At 32.3% G+C, this 18293-nt stretch overlaps 2 protein-coding genes and 1 long non-coding RNA gene across 3 annotated transcripts; 1 reads left to right on the forward strand and 2 right to left on the reverse strand.

Moving 5' to 3' along the window:
- Positions 1 to 4152: 4152 nt before the first annotated feature.
- Positions 4153 to 7091, reverse strand: LOC123664547. Its single transcript, XM_045599081.1, has 2 exons — positions 6608 to 7091; positions 4153 to 4691 (listed from the first exon to the last, which is right to left on the reverse strand). The coding sequence occupies exons 1-2, from the start codon at positions 7015 to 7017 to the stop codon at positions 4220 to 4222; spliced, it is 882 nt and encodes a 293-aa protein (XP_045455037.1). The 5' UTR covers positions 7018 to 7091; the 3' UTR covers positions 4153 to 4219.
- A 1870-nt stretch (positions 7092 to 8961) lies between these two features.
- LOC123664478 (integrator complex subunit 14) lies at positions 8962 to 15332 on the forward strand. Its single transcript, XM_045599019.1, has 11 exons — positions 8962 to 9148; positions 9241 to 9395; positions 9478 to 9613; positions 9843 to 9955; positions 10252 to 10444; positions 10989 to 11089; positions 12072 to 12167; positions 13085 to 13271; positions 13726 to 13874; positions 14708 to 14983; positions 15293 to 15332. The coding sequence occupies exons 1-10, from the start codon at positions 8962 to 8964 to the stop codon at positions 14942 to 14944; spliced, it is 1554 nt and encodes a 517-aa protein (XP_045454975.1). The 3' UTR covers positions 14945 to 14983; positions 15293 to 15332.
- On the reverse strand, positions 13016 to 13838 carry LOC123664591. Its single transcript, XR_006744855.1, has 2 exons — positions 13693 to 13838; positions 13016 to 13247 (listed from the first exon to the last, which is right to left on the reverse strand). It is a non-coding gene; the product is annotated as an uncharacterized LOC123664591 (long non-coding RNA).
- Positions 15333 to 18293: the final 2961 nt, after the last annotated feature.

The following is an 18293-nucleotide window of genomic DNA, read 5'->3' on the forward strand; positions in this document are numbered from 1 at the left end:
GTTAAATGGAAATGTTCCTACAGAGTACAAAATATGCATGACAAAAGCAGCAAAATTATAATTAAGATTTATGAAAGTATGAAATTACTTGTAGCTTAAATTGTAATTTTCTATATAATTTTCTTTTTTTTTTTCGTTTCATTACACCTTTCATCAACTTCGAAAATATATATTTTTATTATATAACAACGAAAGAAAAAGGTAAGTAATTATAAAGTTACAAAGGGCTGGCTTAGAAACTTTTTGGTAATTATTTTTATGAAATTGAAAAAAATTAAGTGACAATCAGTAGTCATTAAGTCACTGACATTAACCAGTCGATATCAATTATTTATAATAATAAGTACTTTTAACAATGGAAAAATAGTACATTCCTCATAAATAATGATTTCATTTTTGACCTTACACGAAAAAATATTAAAATTGTTAAAACATTATTTAAGCATTTCCTTTTACCACAGCTACTAATGTTTAAAAAAACTGTTAAGGTGAGTAAATTCGTTTAAGTATACATACGGTTTTGTATAAATAATGTGTGTATTAAGTAAAAATCAAATTACTTGATTCAAATAGGCTTCAAAAGCACCCATGAATCGGTCATTTTATAAATAAAAATTGTATTATTGACCTTAAATATTTAACTATAGTTAAAAATTAAGGTACTATCAATTCGGAGTGTAAATTCAGCAGAGAAGTTTCAGCAAGAAGATTCGCATTTAGTCTTTAAAAATAACTGTGTTTTATTATAAAATTGGTATCACATTGCATAAAATACAGCGTCACTAAATCCAAACATCATTATTATTAATATAACCCTGCAACGAATATTAAGCAATAATTAGCCATAAAATCTTTTTAATACAAATATTAAATTTATTCACTGGCAATTGCGAAATCGTTTGTGGGATATACTTAATTATACATGCGACTAACATAGCTCAGAAATAATATTTTGACTGTGTATAAATATTAAATATATTAATTGTGTTTGCTCGCAAACGAAAACAAACTGACTTTAATTACATCGACAAGTAATACAACGTAAGTAGACGAAAAAAATTAACAAACGAACTAGTCTTCACTGCGATTTTCGAGGGTTTCCCTCGATTTCTCTGGGATTCCATCATCAGATCCTGGTTTCCTTATCATAGCACCACACCTGGGATATCCCCTTCCAACAAAAAAAGAATTATCAAAATTGGTGCATAAGCGACGAAGTTATCCCCGAACATACATTATATATATATAAACTAGCTGACTCGGCAAACGTTGTCTTGCCGCTAAACGCTATTTAAAAATAGATGTTGGTGGTAGAAGGATGAAAATTTAGGGTTATATGTATTTTTCAACGCCAAATCATAATAAAATAAAAAATAAATAATTTATCTAAAAATTAAAAAAAAAATTAGGGGACTATCCTTAACATTTAGGGGGATGAAAAATAGATGTTGTTCGATTCTCATACATTCATGTATAAGAATTGAGTAACCTCCTCCTTTTTTTGAAGTCGGTTAAGAACTACGACAAAATTTACTGTAGAAAAGCGTATTTTTGAAATTATGTGTCATTTCAGATTACAATTTTGTCAATCATTGACTAGACGTTTTTATGATGGCGGTGACGGGCGACTGGAACAAATTAACATTTTAATTGTATGTGCCAGGTCGTTTTAGCAGCCGACTTTCATCTGACGATCACTAGCTTTGGAAAATCACTCAGGACAGCCGTGTGACGTCCAATCGGGCGTGTGACAAGCAATTAATGGGTTATATTTTTACTAGCAAAGAATGTGTTAAGTAGAACCTAAAATTACGTTAGTAACCAATTTTTTAAGTAAGCCTTTAAATAATGCATTATTTGCATTTGCAATAGTTTTGGGCTTAGTTGCTTTAACCCTTGTTAGTTTTACAGTCTATTGTTAAAAAAAGCTACGGAAATTCACTGTATTCTCATTATGTGTGAACAAAACTGTATGTGTTTTAGCTTCGAAAGAAGCAAATTTTCTTTAGGTGTTAACTTCCTTAGAAATAAGGTTACCTACTTGCTACGTTGTGCTGTAAAAAAGTGATAAAACATTTTATTCGGTTTAACGTACACATGGATGTTTTTTTTTTCAGATGATGTCTTTAAGATCACGTAGTACGAAGTCGAATATAAAAGTTATCTTAGACACAGAAAGTTTGAGGAATATAACACGAGAAAATAATAATTTGCTTACCTACACCCTGCTAACATTCGTGGTTGTGCTCGCAATGTATTTATTGACTAAAGATTGGAAAGGATTTACAGCTCCGGAAGAAATAGATCTCGGTTCTGTAAGAGTTATGCGGCACACGATACGTCAAAAACAAAATTGTCGTAAGAGTTGATAAATAAAATAAATGTAAAAAATAGTATAAACAATTTAATACTTCATTGATATTTATTTTGGCTTATAAGAAACCATAACAAAACTGTTGTTGTGTATGTACTTATAACTTTTGTCAGTACCTAGAGGTACCTAACAAGCAAAAATTGATGATTTATTTATCTATATATATCTATAATATAATGATATATGATCACGAAATCTCCAAAACTATAACACCTACAAACTTGAAATTTGGCAGGCAGGCTGTTTATAGGACGTAGACATCCGCTAAGAACGGGTTTTACGAAACTCGATCTCTAAGGGGGTAAAACGGGGGTTGGAAGTTTGTATGGAAGTCCTATGTTTTTGAAGTAAGAGACTAGAAATTTAAAAAGTATGCTCTATAGATGGTGAGGTGTCAAAATAATGTATTTTTAGAAATCAATTCCCTTTTGGAGTTAAAACGGGGGATGGTAGATTGACTCACTCATCACGAAATCTCCGAAACTATAAAAGTTATAAACTTGAAATTTGGCTGGTAGGTTTCTTATAGGGTGTAGACATCCGCTGAGAACGGATTTTATGATACTCGATCCCTAAGGGAATAAAACGGGGGGTGAAAGTTTGTATGAAAGTCTTTTGTTTTTGAAGTAAGAGACCTGAAATTTAAAATGTATGCTCTATAGATGGTGAGAAGGTGTTTAAATAATGCATCGTATTTTATATATATATATATATATATATATATATATATATATATATATATATATATATATATATAAAAGAGAAAGGTCACTGACTCACTCATCACGAGAACATCCATCCAGAATGAACAAAGATGAAATTTAGCAGGGAGGTAAATTATAGTTAGCCCTGCCAACCCGCATTGGAGCAGCGTGGTGGATTAAGCTCTGATCCTTCTTCTACATGGACAAAGAGGCCTATGCCCAGGAGTAAGATATTACAGTTGAAGCGAAATTATAATTAGTAGACATCCTCTAAGAACGAATTTTGCGATATTCCACCGCTAAGGGGGTTTAATTGGGGTTGATAGTTTGTATGAAACATATACAATAGCTATAAGTTTGCCTGATAGGTTAATTATACTGCAGCCTGAAAATAAAACTAAAAATGTGGTGTATACAGAGGTTTTATAAAAATAACTATTAAATTATACTAAATTGTGCCTTTTAAAAAGTTACTCAGTGTGATAAGCATTTCAAGTGACTGAAATAAAAAAAAAATAATTTACGTTAAACATCTTGATAGTAATGCATATCTTCATAACCACAGGGACGTAGTCGCGGGCAACAGTTAGTGTATTATAAAATAAAGTCCTCAAAAGTGTATGTGATCGATTCCCTCAAAATCTACTGAACGGTTTCATACGGTTTCACCAATGGAGAGAGGCCTTCAAGCGGAAGGTTTACAGAACGTCTAAGCCGATTTTGATAGAGTTTCACTGGAAGTTTGCCGGGAAAACAATGTGACACACTGATTTCAACGCGGGCGAAGCCACGGGCACAGCTAGTTTATTTATATAATAATGCGAAGTTTTGCTTAAGTTTCGCTAGGCAATGTGGCTGGCTGTCGCTAGGTGAATTGGTTTTTTACCCTGTAGGCTCTAAAAATTAAGAACTTACTATGACTTATAAAGTGTATGTACTACATCGTGTATGCGCTCCCTGCGTTTTCCTAAGAGTGTCCTAGGCGACACAGTGTCTGTCTGACACTGTTTAAATCGTCTGCAATAGACGGACTAAGGCCAATGATGGTGTAGTATAATAAGTATACATTATGTGTTCGTAACGTTACGTTTAATTATTTTGACAATTCTCTGGATTTGAACAACTCGTTTTCGACAGTGATTTAAAATTTATTACTCTCGATATCAATATGAAAAGCCTTTAATTCTTTATTAACGATATTTAAATAAGCAAAACAAGCAGTATTCGTCTTATCTCTTCTATGTACACTGGTTGAAGCTAGACCAAGTAAGCGATTGTTCTGCACGAGTAGATCTCCAGCCCTTACAGGACACTTGCCAACAGTTTGCACACAGATTGTTTTATCCTTGTCGTAACTTCGCAAAATTTCCAAAGCAGTTTTGTCATGAGCATCGTACGTAGCAATTTGTAATGACAATGTTTTTTCACCACGAATGGGTCGCCCAATTATGTAAAAATCATTTTTAGGATCTATATCAACGCCAATCTTGATTTCCTCGATACATTCTTTCATATTTTCAAAATTGGTCAAAAGTACCAAGCTCTTTGTGATTGTGCCGTCGTGTGGAATAGAATCCATGGAGTCAATAGAAAAACCTTTTTTACATCGTGGACTGAAATAAACACAAACAAACAAATCAACAATTTGTTGCAACAATTAAAATTAAACAACATTAAAAAATATTTAGGAATCTTTTGCACGTATTCTGTGGGCGTTAAAGTGCACAAAAACAGAATTTTCAGGTAGGTATTCTAGCTATACAAAATTAGCATTTTTGTTTTTATTATACAATTTTTTTAAGTACCACCTATAGTATATTCATTATGCAATATTAAATTTTTGCATAGTAAATGACAACACTTGGAAATTTTCTAAATAAAAAAAATACTATACGTAGCACATAAGATTAAGGATCATTGTACGAGATTAACTTTAACAAAATAAAAACATTATTGTTTAATAAATTAAAAAATTGAATGAATTCCCGCGAAATCGGCAAAGCCACGCTCACCGTGCGTGAGTGTGTGTGTAGTCTTCAAAGGTTTTAATTATAAAATGTGGGTTTAAATTAAAAAAGCCCAAAATAAAAAAATTAATATGTTTAAGAGCCATTTCACAAAAATCGGTAACAATCCGCGAAATTGTAATATTTTGACGTCGTTAATCTCAGTGTTGGATGCAATAATGTAATTTATATTCTTGAAATATAATAGAGCAACCTTTGTTGTAGTCCATAGTCAGATCAGAATTTTGATTTATATTATGTGTATAAAATTATTAACCTTTTCATCAGCCTCCTCCCTGGGTAAACGGTCGCAATGTATACTTTGAAGTCCTACTTTTCAATAACCTCTACGTTGAAACCATTTTAAAAAAATATCATAATATGTGGAATATAATTTTGTTGTCCACTATCATAGATTTTTATTCCATTTGTATCTCTATTAAACGATAAAAAAAATTTAAAGTTACGAATATTTTCCGAATAAGTACAATTTTAAAAGCGATATTTCTCTTAGAAAACTAAGAAATTTTAACGAACTATCTTCATCAAAGTAAACTTACATCATTAAGGAATACAAAAAAAATAATTAAAAGATGTAATTATTTTTAATACATTTTATATTAAATAATAAAAAGATAGTATATATTGCCACGCATCAAGCCCGGTAAATCAGTCGAGCGCTAGCGCTCTTAGAGGTAAGGTCCACGCCAAATTCTGCGCAGCCGTCTCTTTCGCTCACACGCGCCAAGCGCCTGTTGTTATAGCGGATAAAACGCATTTGATACTTTCATAATAAAATATAAATAAAATAAACATATTACGAAAATGACTGTAAAATAATATAATGATAATTTCTGTAAAAAAATGTATAATTTAATTTTCTTTTCTCACACTATCAATACAAATAGGCATTTCAATCTGTGTGTCTTGTTATTTGTTAATTAATATGTTTGTCGGTGTCGATGTCATTAAATGCTTTTTTATTCATATCGTAAATATTAGATTCATTCGTAAACTGAAAAAACTAAATCAATTTAAAAAAAATTGTTTCATAAAATTGATTTTTTTAATTTTATTTTAAATTTATTGACTGTTGTTATATAACATACTTGAAATTTTTAACAAATTAATTATGTAAAAAACATTTTATACCATAGTTATAATTTTTATTATACATCAGAAAATGATCACGATGGTCTTTTGGTTGTCACACTATACTTACTAGCACAAAGATCGCGCGGCTCGTACGACTCGCGCGATGCGACCAAATTTACCTAAACTTGCAGAGCGTAAAATTGTGAAATGGCTCTTAAATTATAAATAGTAAGATGTTCGACTCCTAACTGCGTTCATAAAAAAGGGGGGGTCTCTAGGTGTAATACGATCACGTTCCGCGTGAAAAAAATATCTCAACCCATTTTTCTTTTGTATTATTGTACAATTCTTAAATTATTAAAATTGATAATAAATAAAATAGCGCACTTAATTTATAATAATACATTAAAGTAATAAAGTTATCTTACTTTGTAGGGTTCCCTAATCGTAACCATATCGGACCAGATTTTATGCATAATTCGTTTGCTAGTACGGAAGTAGGAGACACAACAGCTCCTAAACATATGAGTTTATTTGATGATACAGAATGGATTCGTGCTGCATATGGATAATTGTCCACTTTAACTAAATTACAATCGATTTCAACATTACTATTGAAGGAGCCACAATCAAAACCTCTATAATGCATAAACAAATTATTGATAACCAAAGCCATTGTAGAAATAAATATAGTAACAAGTAATGAAATTATGCCAATTTTACTTCTGTTCGAACGATCATCCCAAGGTTCGTTAACAAAATTAAAACTGAATTTATACTCTTCTCTTTCCAAGTCTGCAATAGTTTTAGTGCTTTCAGAATTATTTTCCATTTCCATACTTTCTTGAAACAACGAGACAATAAATTAAACTTCACAAAAATATTTATTTGTTAATATATTGATAAAAACTCGAGAAGGTTTCTTTTAGTAGTGTTGTCATTACTTATTAACTGATTATTATTAAAATCTAGAAAAGTAAAAACCTATTTACATACCTATTCTATCTAAGTATCTACGTAAGTAATAAGTATTCTAAATGTTTTTGGTTAATTAAAAATTGCTTTACGTGTAAAAATCATTTAAGCCATTTCTAATTAACAATAAAATGAATATTTCTTAATACTTTTTGTGACCTTTCAATATGAAATAAAGTCGATAAATTCTCCTATCTGTTTCTTCGCTTAAAACTGCTCAAATATTCAACGAAGAAAACACCGAAGGAAGACAAGAAATAATTAAATATTACGTCCTCTTCAAAGCAGGCAACCAACAAGGCTGTAAAGAATAATTGTAAATAACAAATTTCAGCTCAGAATAGGAATTGGATTCGGAACTGTTATTACCACTAATAAAACGTACACTAGCACTACACAATCATGGTTGTCTTCAATCGAATCGAGTATAAGTGCCACTATGTTAATTAATTTTATTATAATACTTTAATTAAGTAGTTTACGAAGCGTTAGCGCAACGGTCACAAAACTAGTTTGTGGCTGTTGCGCTGACGGTTGTTGGTTCGATCCCCGCACAGGACAAACATTTCTCTACACCATACATACATATGTTTATGTATGGCCATACAGATGTTTGGGTATCCCCATCGTGCCTCGGAGAGCACGTTAAGCTGTCGGTCCCGGTTATTATCATGTACACCTGACAGTGACTGTTACTCATAGTAGGAAACATATCCGCACAACCCGCATTGGAGCAGCGTGGTGGATTATGCTTTAATCCTTATCCTACATGGGAAAAGTCGAAAAAACAAGGCATCGATAATGGAGGAGGGTCAAATAATAATAAGAAGATTTTGTGTATATTTTTAAACGACTTCCAAAAAAGGAGGAGGTTCTCAATTCGACTGTATTTTTTTTTTAATGTATGTACATCAGAACCTTTGACCGTGTGGTCCGATTTCGACAAATGTTTTTTTAATCGAAAGGTGGTGTGTGCCAATTGGTCCTATTTAAATTTATTTGAGATCTAACAACTACTTTTCGAGTTATATTTAATAATGCGTTTTTACTGGACGCTTTTTTCGTCGACCTACGTTATATTATACCGCATAACTTTCTACTGGATGTACCGATTTTGATAATTCTTTTTTTGTTAGAAAGGAGATATCCCTAGTTTAGTCCCAGAGAAATCGAGGGAAACTCTTGAAAATCCGCAATAACTTTTTACTGGGTGTACAAATTTTGTAATTTTTAATTTAATCGAAAGCTGATGTTTGTCATGTGGTCACATATAAATTTTATTGAGATCTGATCACTACTTTTTGAGTAATCTTTGATAACGCGTAGTTACTTGACTATTTTTTCGTCGATCTACGTTGTATTACTCGTCGATGTAATCGAAGTCGGTTTTTTTTCGTTTGCGAGCAAACACAATTATTATAATGATCTTTTAGCATGTGTTGTCATGTATTGTCGTACGTGATCCACTTTTAATCACCAAGAATCAAACTTTTCAAAAATGGTAGTTTACTGTATTTTCTATTATATTACAATAGAAAATCGCAAAACATATGATACATTAGATTTTTTAAAAGCTTATAAATGGTTAAAAGTAACTACATTCAGGGCGAAAAGCAATGAAACTACTATAAATGTCAAAACTGACACTTGCGCACGATTTACGTCAATCTTAGAATGTAAATAAATTGTAATCATGTCACTTGTGTTGTTGTTAGTGTTTTTAATATAAATAAGTTCGATTTTCCATACATTATTTGGACATAATAATCAACTTATTGAAAATAATTGACTAAGTAATTCACCAACAATGCCAACGGTCATTTTATTAGATGTTTCCCTTTCAATGTCCCGGCCAGTGCCGACGACCGATACATCGGAAAGCCACACTCGATTTACATTAGCTACGGCGGCTATAAACACTTTTCTTGACTATTTATGCGTACATGCTAAATTAGAATATGTTGCTTTAGTTACTTTTTCTTCAGTTTATGAAGGTACTCATACAAAATCTATCTACTAATATTTTAATAACAATCTTACATTTTTATAGTTATTTTTAACAGATTGTATTTTTTAATGATTGCAGTTGCTGTGCCTTTTACCCGTGAATTTGACAACATCAGGGTCAAATTGCCCCAACTAGAAGAAGGTGACAAAACATGTATAGAAGTAGCTCTTCATGGTGTTAATCAGTTGATTCTTAATGAATGGGGCTACCAAACACCGGTTCAAATCATATTGGTAATACTTTTAATAAACATGTATACTAAAAGTGATGTAAAATCAATGATGACAAAGAAATCAAAAACCTTCTTTTTAAAAGGTTACAGACGGCAGTAGCGGTGTTGGTGCAATTGGGAGAAATAGAATAATCCAAGCACTTCCCCTTCCACCAACATATCCAGGAAAGATACATGTGTTACCAGTGGTATCTCCGCATGATTCAAGCTTGCAACATGGTATTTATAAAGATATTATATTAGTAGTGTTTCAGAATTCGTAGAATTTGGCCATTAAGAACCGTAGTTTCTAGTATTTGACTATTTCTACTTGTAGCATTTAACACTCGACTACTTAGAATAATTGTATAGCATTTATTGTCTTGCTACTTAGCATTGCAGCTAGAAACTTTATACTATTTCTTCAATAGCTTTCTTATCATGAAAATAAGCTCTTATTATATTCCAGCTATGCCACTCTATCAGAAGATTATTGACCTGGCCTGTAACACAACAAACAATACTAATGGCAACATAATGAGAGGTGCTATTTATTGTCCAGATCAATTGAATGTTCCAGGAGTATGTATTTATTTCTAGGCAATATAACTTGATATTATGAATTATTGGTATAAAATAATCTTAATTTTACATTTTTCTAATACAGTATATTGTTCAATAAAGAATTAAGTTCACATATTTTTAACAAGCAAAAATTTGTTAATTTCAAATAAGCAAGTAGACAAAAAAATTTTTATGTGATCTTAACATACTTGACAAATTTCTGAAAATCTAGACAAATATTAAACTTTAGCCCATGGTGACTGTTAATAATGTGAAGTTATACATACTTTACTTTATTATAATTATATTTCAAGGTTGTAACAGCAATGACACGTCTTTGTGAGCAACATTATCAAGAGTTTTGGTGCACACTCAAGTGCGGTCAACTCGAGACAAGGGTACAACTCTTCCCAGCTCCACAGCCAGCTTCTCACGAGGGTTTATCAGCTAGTTACACATTATCTAATCAACTACATGTAATTGGATTCCTACAGCAACAAGATTTAGGTAACTAATTTTTTTTCTTACAATTAGGTTGGCATGCAAGCGTACGGCTCACCTAACGGTAATTGATCACTGTAACTTATAGACGCTTGCAACACCAGAAGCATCGCAAGCTTCTTCTTGTTTCATGCTGTTCCAGATTTTTGGCAGAATATTTCATTCTGTGCCCTTAGTTAAGAATCTTTAAATATATGTAGATTTATTTTGTTTATTACATTTTTTTTTTAATTTGTATAATATTATATATATTCTGCATTTGTGCCAATCCATCCTCTAAGATATGAACATTTAATCCATCACACTGCTACACTGTAGGGTAATACAAATAGAAACAAATTACGTGTGATATTCTCAAAAATTAAAATATAACATTGAAACATTGTCATTTTTTGGATCAAATACACATCGATCGATTACAGACTTTTAATTTTGATATTGGGTGGTTCTGGGTTTTAGTTGAACATCTCTTCTAGTGTAAATACGCGTTTTACCTTTATAACATTAAAAATATATTGGTACTACTTGAAAATGTTTTGATTTCTAATAGGTACACCTATAGCAATAAGCAAACATCTAGTGATACCTCAAGCTCAAGTTGGTAATAACAGTACAAATCGTGAAAATTATGGTTCCAAAACACCTACAAAGGTAAGCTTTTATAATTAATAAAATATATCGAAATATACAAGTGTGTTGGTGCAGCGGTCACAGCATTGGATGTTGTGCTTGCGGACGAGGGTTTGATCCCCACTAGCCACAAACGTTTGTATTAGCTGTACAGATTGTTGTCGTGGTCTGGGAATTTGTGCTTGTGTATTAAGCGGATTGTTTCGGCCATCCAACACAAGAAAATTCTACATGGGACCATTCAGTGTGAAGTGTTTGATCAAGGTTGCTTGTCTATGTGCTGTCTTGTTGTTGTTCACTGTCTTAAAAATGTATTAAAAAGAAATAACAGGAATTTAAGAGGTTGGAAGCCACAATATACCTACTGCTTATTTTTTTTTAACATAATAATACATAGTGCGTATTAAAATTAAGAAATTGCTATATTTTTTTAAATAAATAAATTTAAAATATGTAATTTATATAGACAGAATAGAGATCAATCTTAAAAAACGTTTATAAAAAGTTTTTATCCTAGCTGCATAAGAATTAAGCAATTCAAAAAACGACATGCTCGAAGTTGAACGAAATGTGAGCAAAACGAAGTGCTTTTGGAATAAAACAGCCGGACTGCTGTGATAGAGGTGCAGGTTTAGTTTATCTATAAGTAGAGGTGTGTAACTCAGCTCTAAACTGGTTCAAATATTCAGAGCACTTATTATTCGAGTCGGAGCTGCAGCTCTTTTGCTAAATAAACAACTCAAGGCTCTTATTCGTTAAAAATTATTGGTCAAATAACTTCGTTCGATTATAGAATTCGATGCGATCAAATGAATTAAATACCCTCTCTATTCACGCACTCAGCGACGCGAACGCAGTCCGTTTTATAGTCCACAGATAAGTTGAACTGATTTGATTTGAATCGATTGAGTTCACAGCTCCGACTCTATCTTGTGAGAGGTAACCAGACCTCGAAATTTGATTGAAGACCATATCTAAGACACCCAATCTTTATATTTTTCAGGAAGGTAGCAGTACTGAGGGTACTACAACAGAAGACGATATGTCCGATCCTAGTAAAGTTCCTAACTTCTGTGTTCTACTCCACGGAGCACTCAAGGTGTTTTCTTATACTATTTAACCGACTTCCAAAAAAGGAGGAGGAGAACCTCCTCCTTTTTTGGAAGAATTCGAAGAAATTCGACTGTATTTTTTTTTTTCTTTTTTTTTAATGTATGGTTACATCAGAACTTTTGACCGTGTGGTCCGATTTCGACAATTTTTTTTTTAATCGAAAGGTGGTGTCTGTCAATTGGTCCCATTTAAATTTATTTGAGATCTAACAACTACTTTTCGAGCTATATCTAATAATGCGTTTTTACTTGACGCTTTTTTCGTCGACCTACGTTGTATTATACCACATAACTGTCTACTGGATGTACCGATTTTGATAATTCTTTTTTTCTTGGAACGGAGATATCCCAAGTTTAGTACCATGATAAGGAAACCAGGATCTGATGATGGGATCCCAGAGAAATTGATGGAAATTCTTGAAAATCCGCAATAACTTTTTATTGGGTGTACCGATTTTATATAATTCTTTTTTTGTTGGAAAGGGGATATCCCTAGTTTGGTACCGTGATAAGGAAACCAGGATCTGATGATGGGATCCCAGAGAAATCGAGGGAAACTCTTGAAAATCCGCAATAACTTTTCACTGGGTGTACCGATTTTAGTAATTTTTAATTTAATAGAAAGCTAATGTTTGTCATGTGGTCACATATAAATTTTGTTGAGATCTGATAACTACTTTTTGATTAATCTTTGATAACGCGTAGTTACTTGACTATTTTTTCGTCGATCTATGTTGTATTACTCGTCGATGTAATTGAAGTCAGTTTTTTTTTCGTTTGCGAGCAAACACAATTATTTTTCATTCTGTTTAAATTGTTTAATAAAACATTAGAATTATTATATAAATATTATAATTAGAATATTCCAAATAAGAAATTACACATTTTAATTACATCCAATCAGGTAGAAGGCATGTCGGCAATAGTACAGCTTGGATCAGACTGGTGGGGTACGCTGTCAGCTTGGTGCGAAGTGTCTAGGGCTCGCAGGTCTTGTCTGTTGTTAAGCATCCTCAGACCTGGGGCTTCTGCGGCTCCCTGGCTCGGACCTTTGGATCAGTTAGGACCTTCCGAAGAAAACAGTACTTCAAGTAAGTTCCTAAATATATCCCACATTAAGGACACTTACAGTTTCAATTACTGTTTTTACGTTTTTCTCCTTTAACATACTTTGTTTTAATCGTTTATGTATAGATTATCTGTCAATGAGCCACCTTAAACGATTCAAACTACATTAATTTTACTGTAGTTGCAACATGTCAATAACACATTTAATTTTTGTGGTTAACTCAACCTTGACCAAGTAAATAATAATTTAAAATTAAGTTATATTTAAAAAAATCGATGGAAAAAGGACAAATATTGCGATTACATATATCCTTTGTTTTCCAATTTAATAATATTGAAGAGAGTATCAAAATAAATCTTTAGCAAAAGGGCCACTGAAAAAATTTACAATATATTCCATAAGAGAGATCTGTGTGTTTTATAGTGTAAAATAAGATGACTGACAGCTTTAGTTAATTAGCGGCATTCTGTCTCCAGCGGAATCATTCCCAGTACGGTCGTGGCGTTCGTACAGTGGGGGCGGATCGGGATGTGCGTGGGCGCGCCCACACGCGCTACTCGCAGACGTGCAAAAGGTTCTACGACACGCTCGAAAGCTGCCGGACAAAACGCAGCACCTTTACAAGGCATGTACATTCTTTATGTATGAAATGAAATGAAATTTGTTGAACAGAAAATATATTTTTTTACAATTTCAGACATACATATATATGTTGTAGTTACGTTATAAAATACAGACAAAACAGTATATATAAGGAAGCACTATTGCTAATCTATTTATACGTATTTCCTTAATCCTTTAATCATATTAATTTCTTTTTAAGTGCTCACTTATACTAAAAAGAACCTTATTGGTGTCTTTTAAGACTCTTGGATTCATAGACTTTATATACTTAATGTTGAGTTCTAATAATATAATAAATAATAAAATAATAATATTATGTTAAGTTGTAACTAGTATATTCTTTGATTGTAATAAGTTGCATTAAAGTCGATTTAATTCCTTTTATACTATTTTCCCATTAAAATTTCCGACGTATAGAGTCAAAACGACACCAACAATTTATACTACGCCAACTCGAATTTTCGATAAGTTGGTTTTCTTAATACAACTTGAATAAATGTGTTTTTTTTTTTGTAATAATAAAAATTGTGAAATTGCAATGAATAAATTAACGATTAAAGATACCAAATTTCAAATCAGTTTCTTAACAAATATAAAAGGTATCACGTTTTTTCCTTTTTATAACCCTCTATTGTAAAGTTCATTTTTATGAATTAGCTTAGTATAAATTGCTGGTGTCGAAAAAATTAATATCATGATGCCTCTTGACTCGCTGAAAACAATATTGCTTATTATTAATACGGTAATCAAAACTCTTTAATTTTGTTATAAGCTATTTATTGATTACTTGCCCCATTAAATATGTTTTTAATAAATAAATTAATATGCATACAGGAGCTAAACCGATTACGACGAGCAGCGATATCCCTAGGCTTCTCGGAGCTTCTGACATGTGTGGGTAGCGCCTTAGAAAGGGAGTGTGCATCATTGCCTACGAACGCTCCACCGGAGTGTGCCTTACAACTCGCACACGCGGCCGCCGCACTCAGGGACCCAAGGACGGCGCTCGACATCAAGCACACGCTCCAACCACTCGCTACCAACTTTACTGTTACATCTATGCCTCATTAAATCTTATATATAAAATTCTCGTGTCACAATGCTAGTTTAAATAATTGTTAGCAAAGTTAGGTTGCGTCGTGGAGATCGTCAAGAGAGTAGCAGCACGAAATAATAACAAATATAATTTGTAATGAAATGTGAGTTTTATTTCAATAAACTATCACTGCATTACACTGTCGGATTATAAAAGTAAAATACAATAATACAATTAATTTAACAATTTGTCACAAGCAGATGGAACGATTCAAGATGAAGAACGGAAGTGAAGTTAACAATAGACTATACGTCAACACGACTACAGTCATACCAAAGCCAATTACAATATCCGGTGTAGAGCATAGATACAAAATCTTTAACAATAATCCTCCGAAACGGCTGGACTGATTTTTATGAAATTTTGTCTACATATCGGATAAATCTGAGAATCGACCAATTATTTTTCATAAATCTAAGTTATAGGAGAGGGGGGGGGGGATTAAGGGGATTATTAACATATATGGCAAAACAACGTTAGCGGGTTCAGCTAGTTAAATATACAATGTTTAAGATGGAAAGTTTATTTCGTACTAAAAAAAGAAGACAAGTGCTTTGACTCTGAGATTTGTTTTATTTAATTACCGTAATCAAGTATCAATCTTGTCATTTAATAAATGTACTTTATCTATTAGCTGTTTCATTTACCTTAAATTTAAAGTTTTCTATTGGTTTTTATTATTATCTGTCTTGTAGTTTATATTATTTACAGTATATTTACCTTATTAGATATTATTAAAATAATAGGTACATTATAATGAATTATTGTTACATATTGACAAAATATTTAAGTCGGGCTTATTTATTTTCTACTGTCCGGGCAGCTAGTCTAGCTGTCTGGGCAGACTTCGTTCTGTCAAAAGTTAAAGTTATAGTAGGCTTTAAGAAACACAATAAATAAATTAGCCGAATAATAGTATCATACAGAGTTATGAGATCTATGAGCATTTGGTCCATGTTTTATGAGGTTTTATGAGACTTTCTCCATAGGGTGGGTGGAATGATACAGAGGTGTTTGGTGGAACGTACCCATAATTAAAAATTAAAATTACAACCGCCAAATGTCATGACTCTTTTGGTCAGTTCCCAATACAGTTATTTTTTGAAGTTATACTTCTTTTGACACGTTAGGGAAAAATTATGAGAGTAAATTTTTAGAATGCGCGCGTACACCGTCACAAATCTACTGCTTGTGGAGGTTAAAAACTATAAATTCTAGCAAAAGAGAACGAGAAAATATTAAAAACCTATTACATGTTTTCGCTGTTGTGTTACAACGAAAAAGTATAATATTATTCTCTTGATTTTAACGATAAAACAATAAGATGAACCAAGAAAACACCGTATATTAGATAAATCAATGTTTATTACTTAAAATTAAAATCTACAGAAATATAGGTATTTTTAAATTGTGGTCGAGTTATGGTCGGTTCATTATGTTAGGTAACATTGTCATAAAGCTGTTTTGGGACCATTAATTTGATTTGGAAGCCCTATTTCTTAGCATCTGTAACGTTTTCTACTTTGTTTATTGAATTTTTGTGTTTTACTCGGAATTGATAACTGTGGGAAGCTCCTACATTGCAAGAACAATAATATTTAATCCTTAATGTATATGAAATACAGCTTAAATTGGCTTGTTTAATAAGAGGCTCATATAAAATGTCTCTGGGAAATACCATAGTCTTGGGTAGCACATGTACGATGTTCTAAAAAGTTACGTTACTTAGTACGAGTTACGAAATGTAACAGTACCAAACGTCAATCGCTATTCGGACGTAATCGGACTAATCGTACACTGTAACAGTACTATCAATTGTATAATCTATGTTACTTGAACTACGTTCACCGCGGTGCGACGAGTTTGTATTGTACGTCTAAGGGTCCGAGTATCACACTATCCGACTGTCCAACTGTTCGACTGTCCGAGATGATGTTATTCGTACCTTCGTACGACGTTCGTTAGCTCTAAAATAAAACAGAGCTATACAGCAGAACAGTACGAACGAACGAGCTACATCGCGTCGCGGATTCTATTCATTTCGCGTTTTAATGTCCCCTGTTTAATCAAAGTTTTATGAACATAACGTAAACTAATTACTTTTACGTAAAAGTATTTTTTTTTTGTTATAGTTTTTGTTTAGCGCGGGTAAGTAAATATTGAGAATTTTAGTGATTAAAAAACCTTTTAAATACACTTTTACGTAAAAGGCGACGTTCGACGTTCGTTAGCTCTAAAATAAAACAGAGCTATACAGCAGAACAGTACGAACGAACGAGCTACATCGCGTCGCGGATTCTATCCATTTCGCGTTTTAATGTCCCCTGTTTAATCAAAGTTTTATGAACACAACGTAAACTAATTACTTTTGCGTAAAAGTATTTTTTTTTTTGTTATAGTTTTTGTTTAGCGCGGGTAAGTAAATATTGAGAATTTTAGTGATTAAAAAACCTTTTAAATACACTTTTACGTAAAAGGAATTTGTTTATGTTATTTTTGTGGGAATCAAATAATTTGTATAGTGAGTTTTGTTATTTCACAATCGTATCTTTTGTGCTAGAAGACAAAAAAAATCAAAATAATGAAAAAAAAAAGTATTTCAACCTGCACACTGTTTTGTAGCCAGGTACTATTTATTGTCATTTGGTCACATATAGTACTAATAAGGTGCACTAGTACATTTTTTGAATTGTACGAATAAAGTGCGCACCTGACAACGTCCGATTAAGCCCAAGACTAAAGTACCATTTATATGAAGTTAAATTTAGGTACAAACAGTGTTACAAACCTCAAAACTCGTATAACCTCGTAAATCGTTTCAGTTTCATGTGCTAAAATAGAGTAAATCGGGAGATTATACCCTAAAGTCATTTTATGGGTTTTTATTCACCAAAATCGCGAGTTGCAGTGATCAATTGATAACTTTTACATAACTGGTTCACGGCACGAATGGTTACGAAAAGAATAAAAATTAAAGATATACCTACCTAATCAATCTTTTTAATACATGTGGTATTCCCCCAACAGCTTTCCCTCTCAAATAATTTATATTAGAAAGATATAGTTACATTCCATTCGATGAAAAGGGGAATACCCCACATTTTTTTGATAGGTTTGCCTATGAAGGAAATAAGTACCATACACACATATAACACATACATACATATAATCACGCCTCTTTCCCGTAGGGGTAGGCAGAGACCACTTCTTTCCACTTGCTACTATCCTTACATACTTCTTTCGCTTCGTCCACTTTCATTATTCCCTTCATACATGCTCTTCGGTTTAGGGTACTCTTGATCTGGCCTTTTTCAAGACGTCCCT

Source organism: Melitaea cinxia, chromosome 2 (genome assembly GCF_905220565.1).
Source record: "Melitaea cinxia chromosome 2, ilMelCinx1.1, whole genome shotgun sequence".
In the NCBI taxonomy this organism is placed as follows: Eukaryota; Metazoa; Arthropoda; class Insecta; order Lepidoptera; family Nymphalidae; genus Melitaea; species Melitaea cinxia.

Excerpts from the sequence above, each read along its gene's own strand:
- LOC123664547 (XM_045599081.1), bottom strand. The coding sequence starts at position 7,017 with ATGGAAATGGAAAATAATTCTGAAAGCACTAAAACTATTGCAGACTTG. Across the intron at positions 4,692-6,607 it reads CGATTAGGGAACCCTACAAA|TCCACGATGTAAAAAAGGTT; the intron begins GTAAGATAACTT and ends TGTTTATTTCAG.
- LOC123664478 (XM_045599019.1), top strand. The coding sequence starts at position 8,962 with ATGCCAACGGTCATTTTATTAGATGTTTCCCTTTCAATGTCCCGGCCA. Across the intron at positions 9,614-9,842 it reads TGATTCAAGCTTGCAACATG|CTATGCCACTCTATCAGAAG; the intron begins GTATTTATAAAG and ends ATTATATTCCAG. Across the intron at positions 9,956-10,251 it reads ATCAATTGAATGTTCCAGGA|GTTGTAACAGCAATGACACG; the intron begins GTATGTATTTAT and ends TTATATTTCAAG.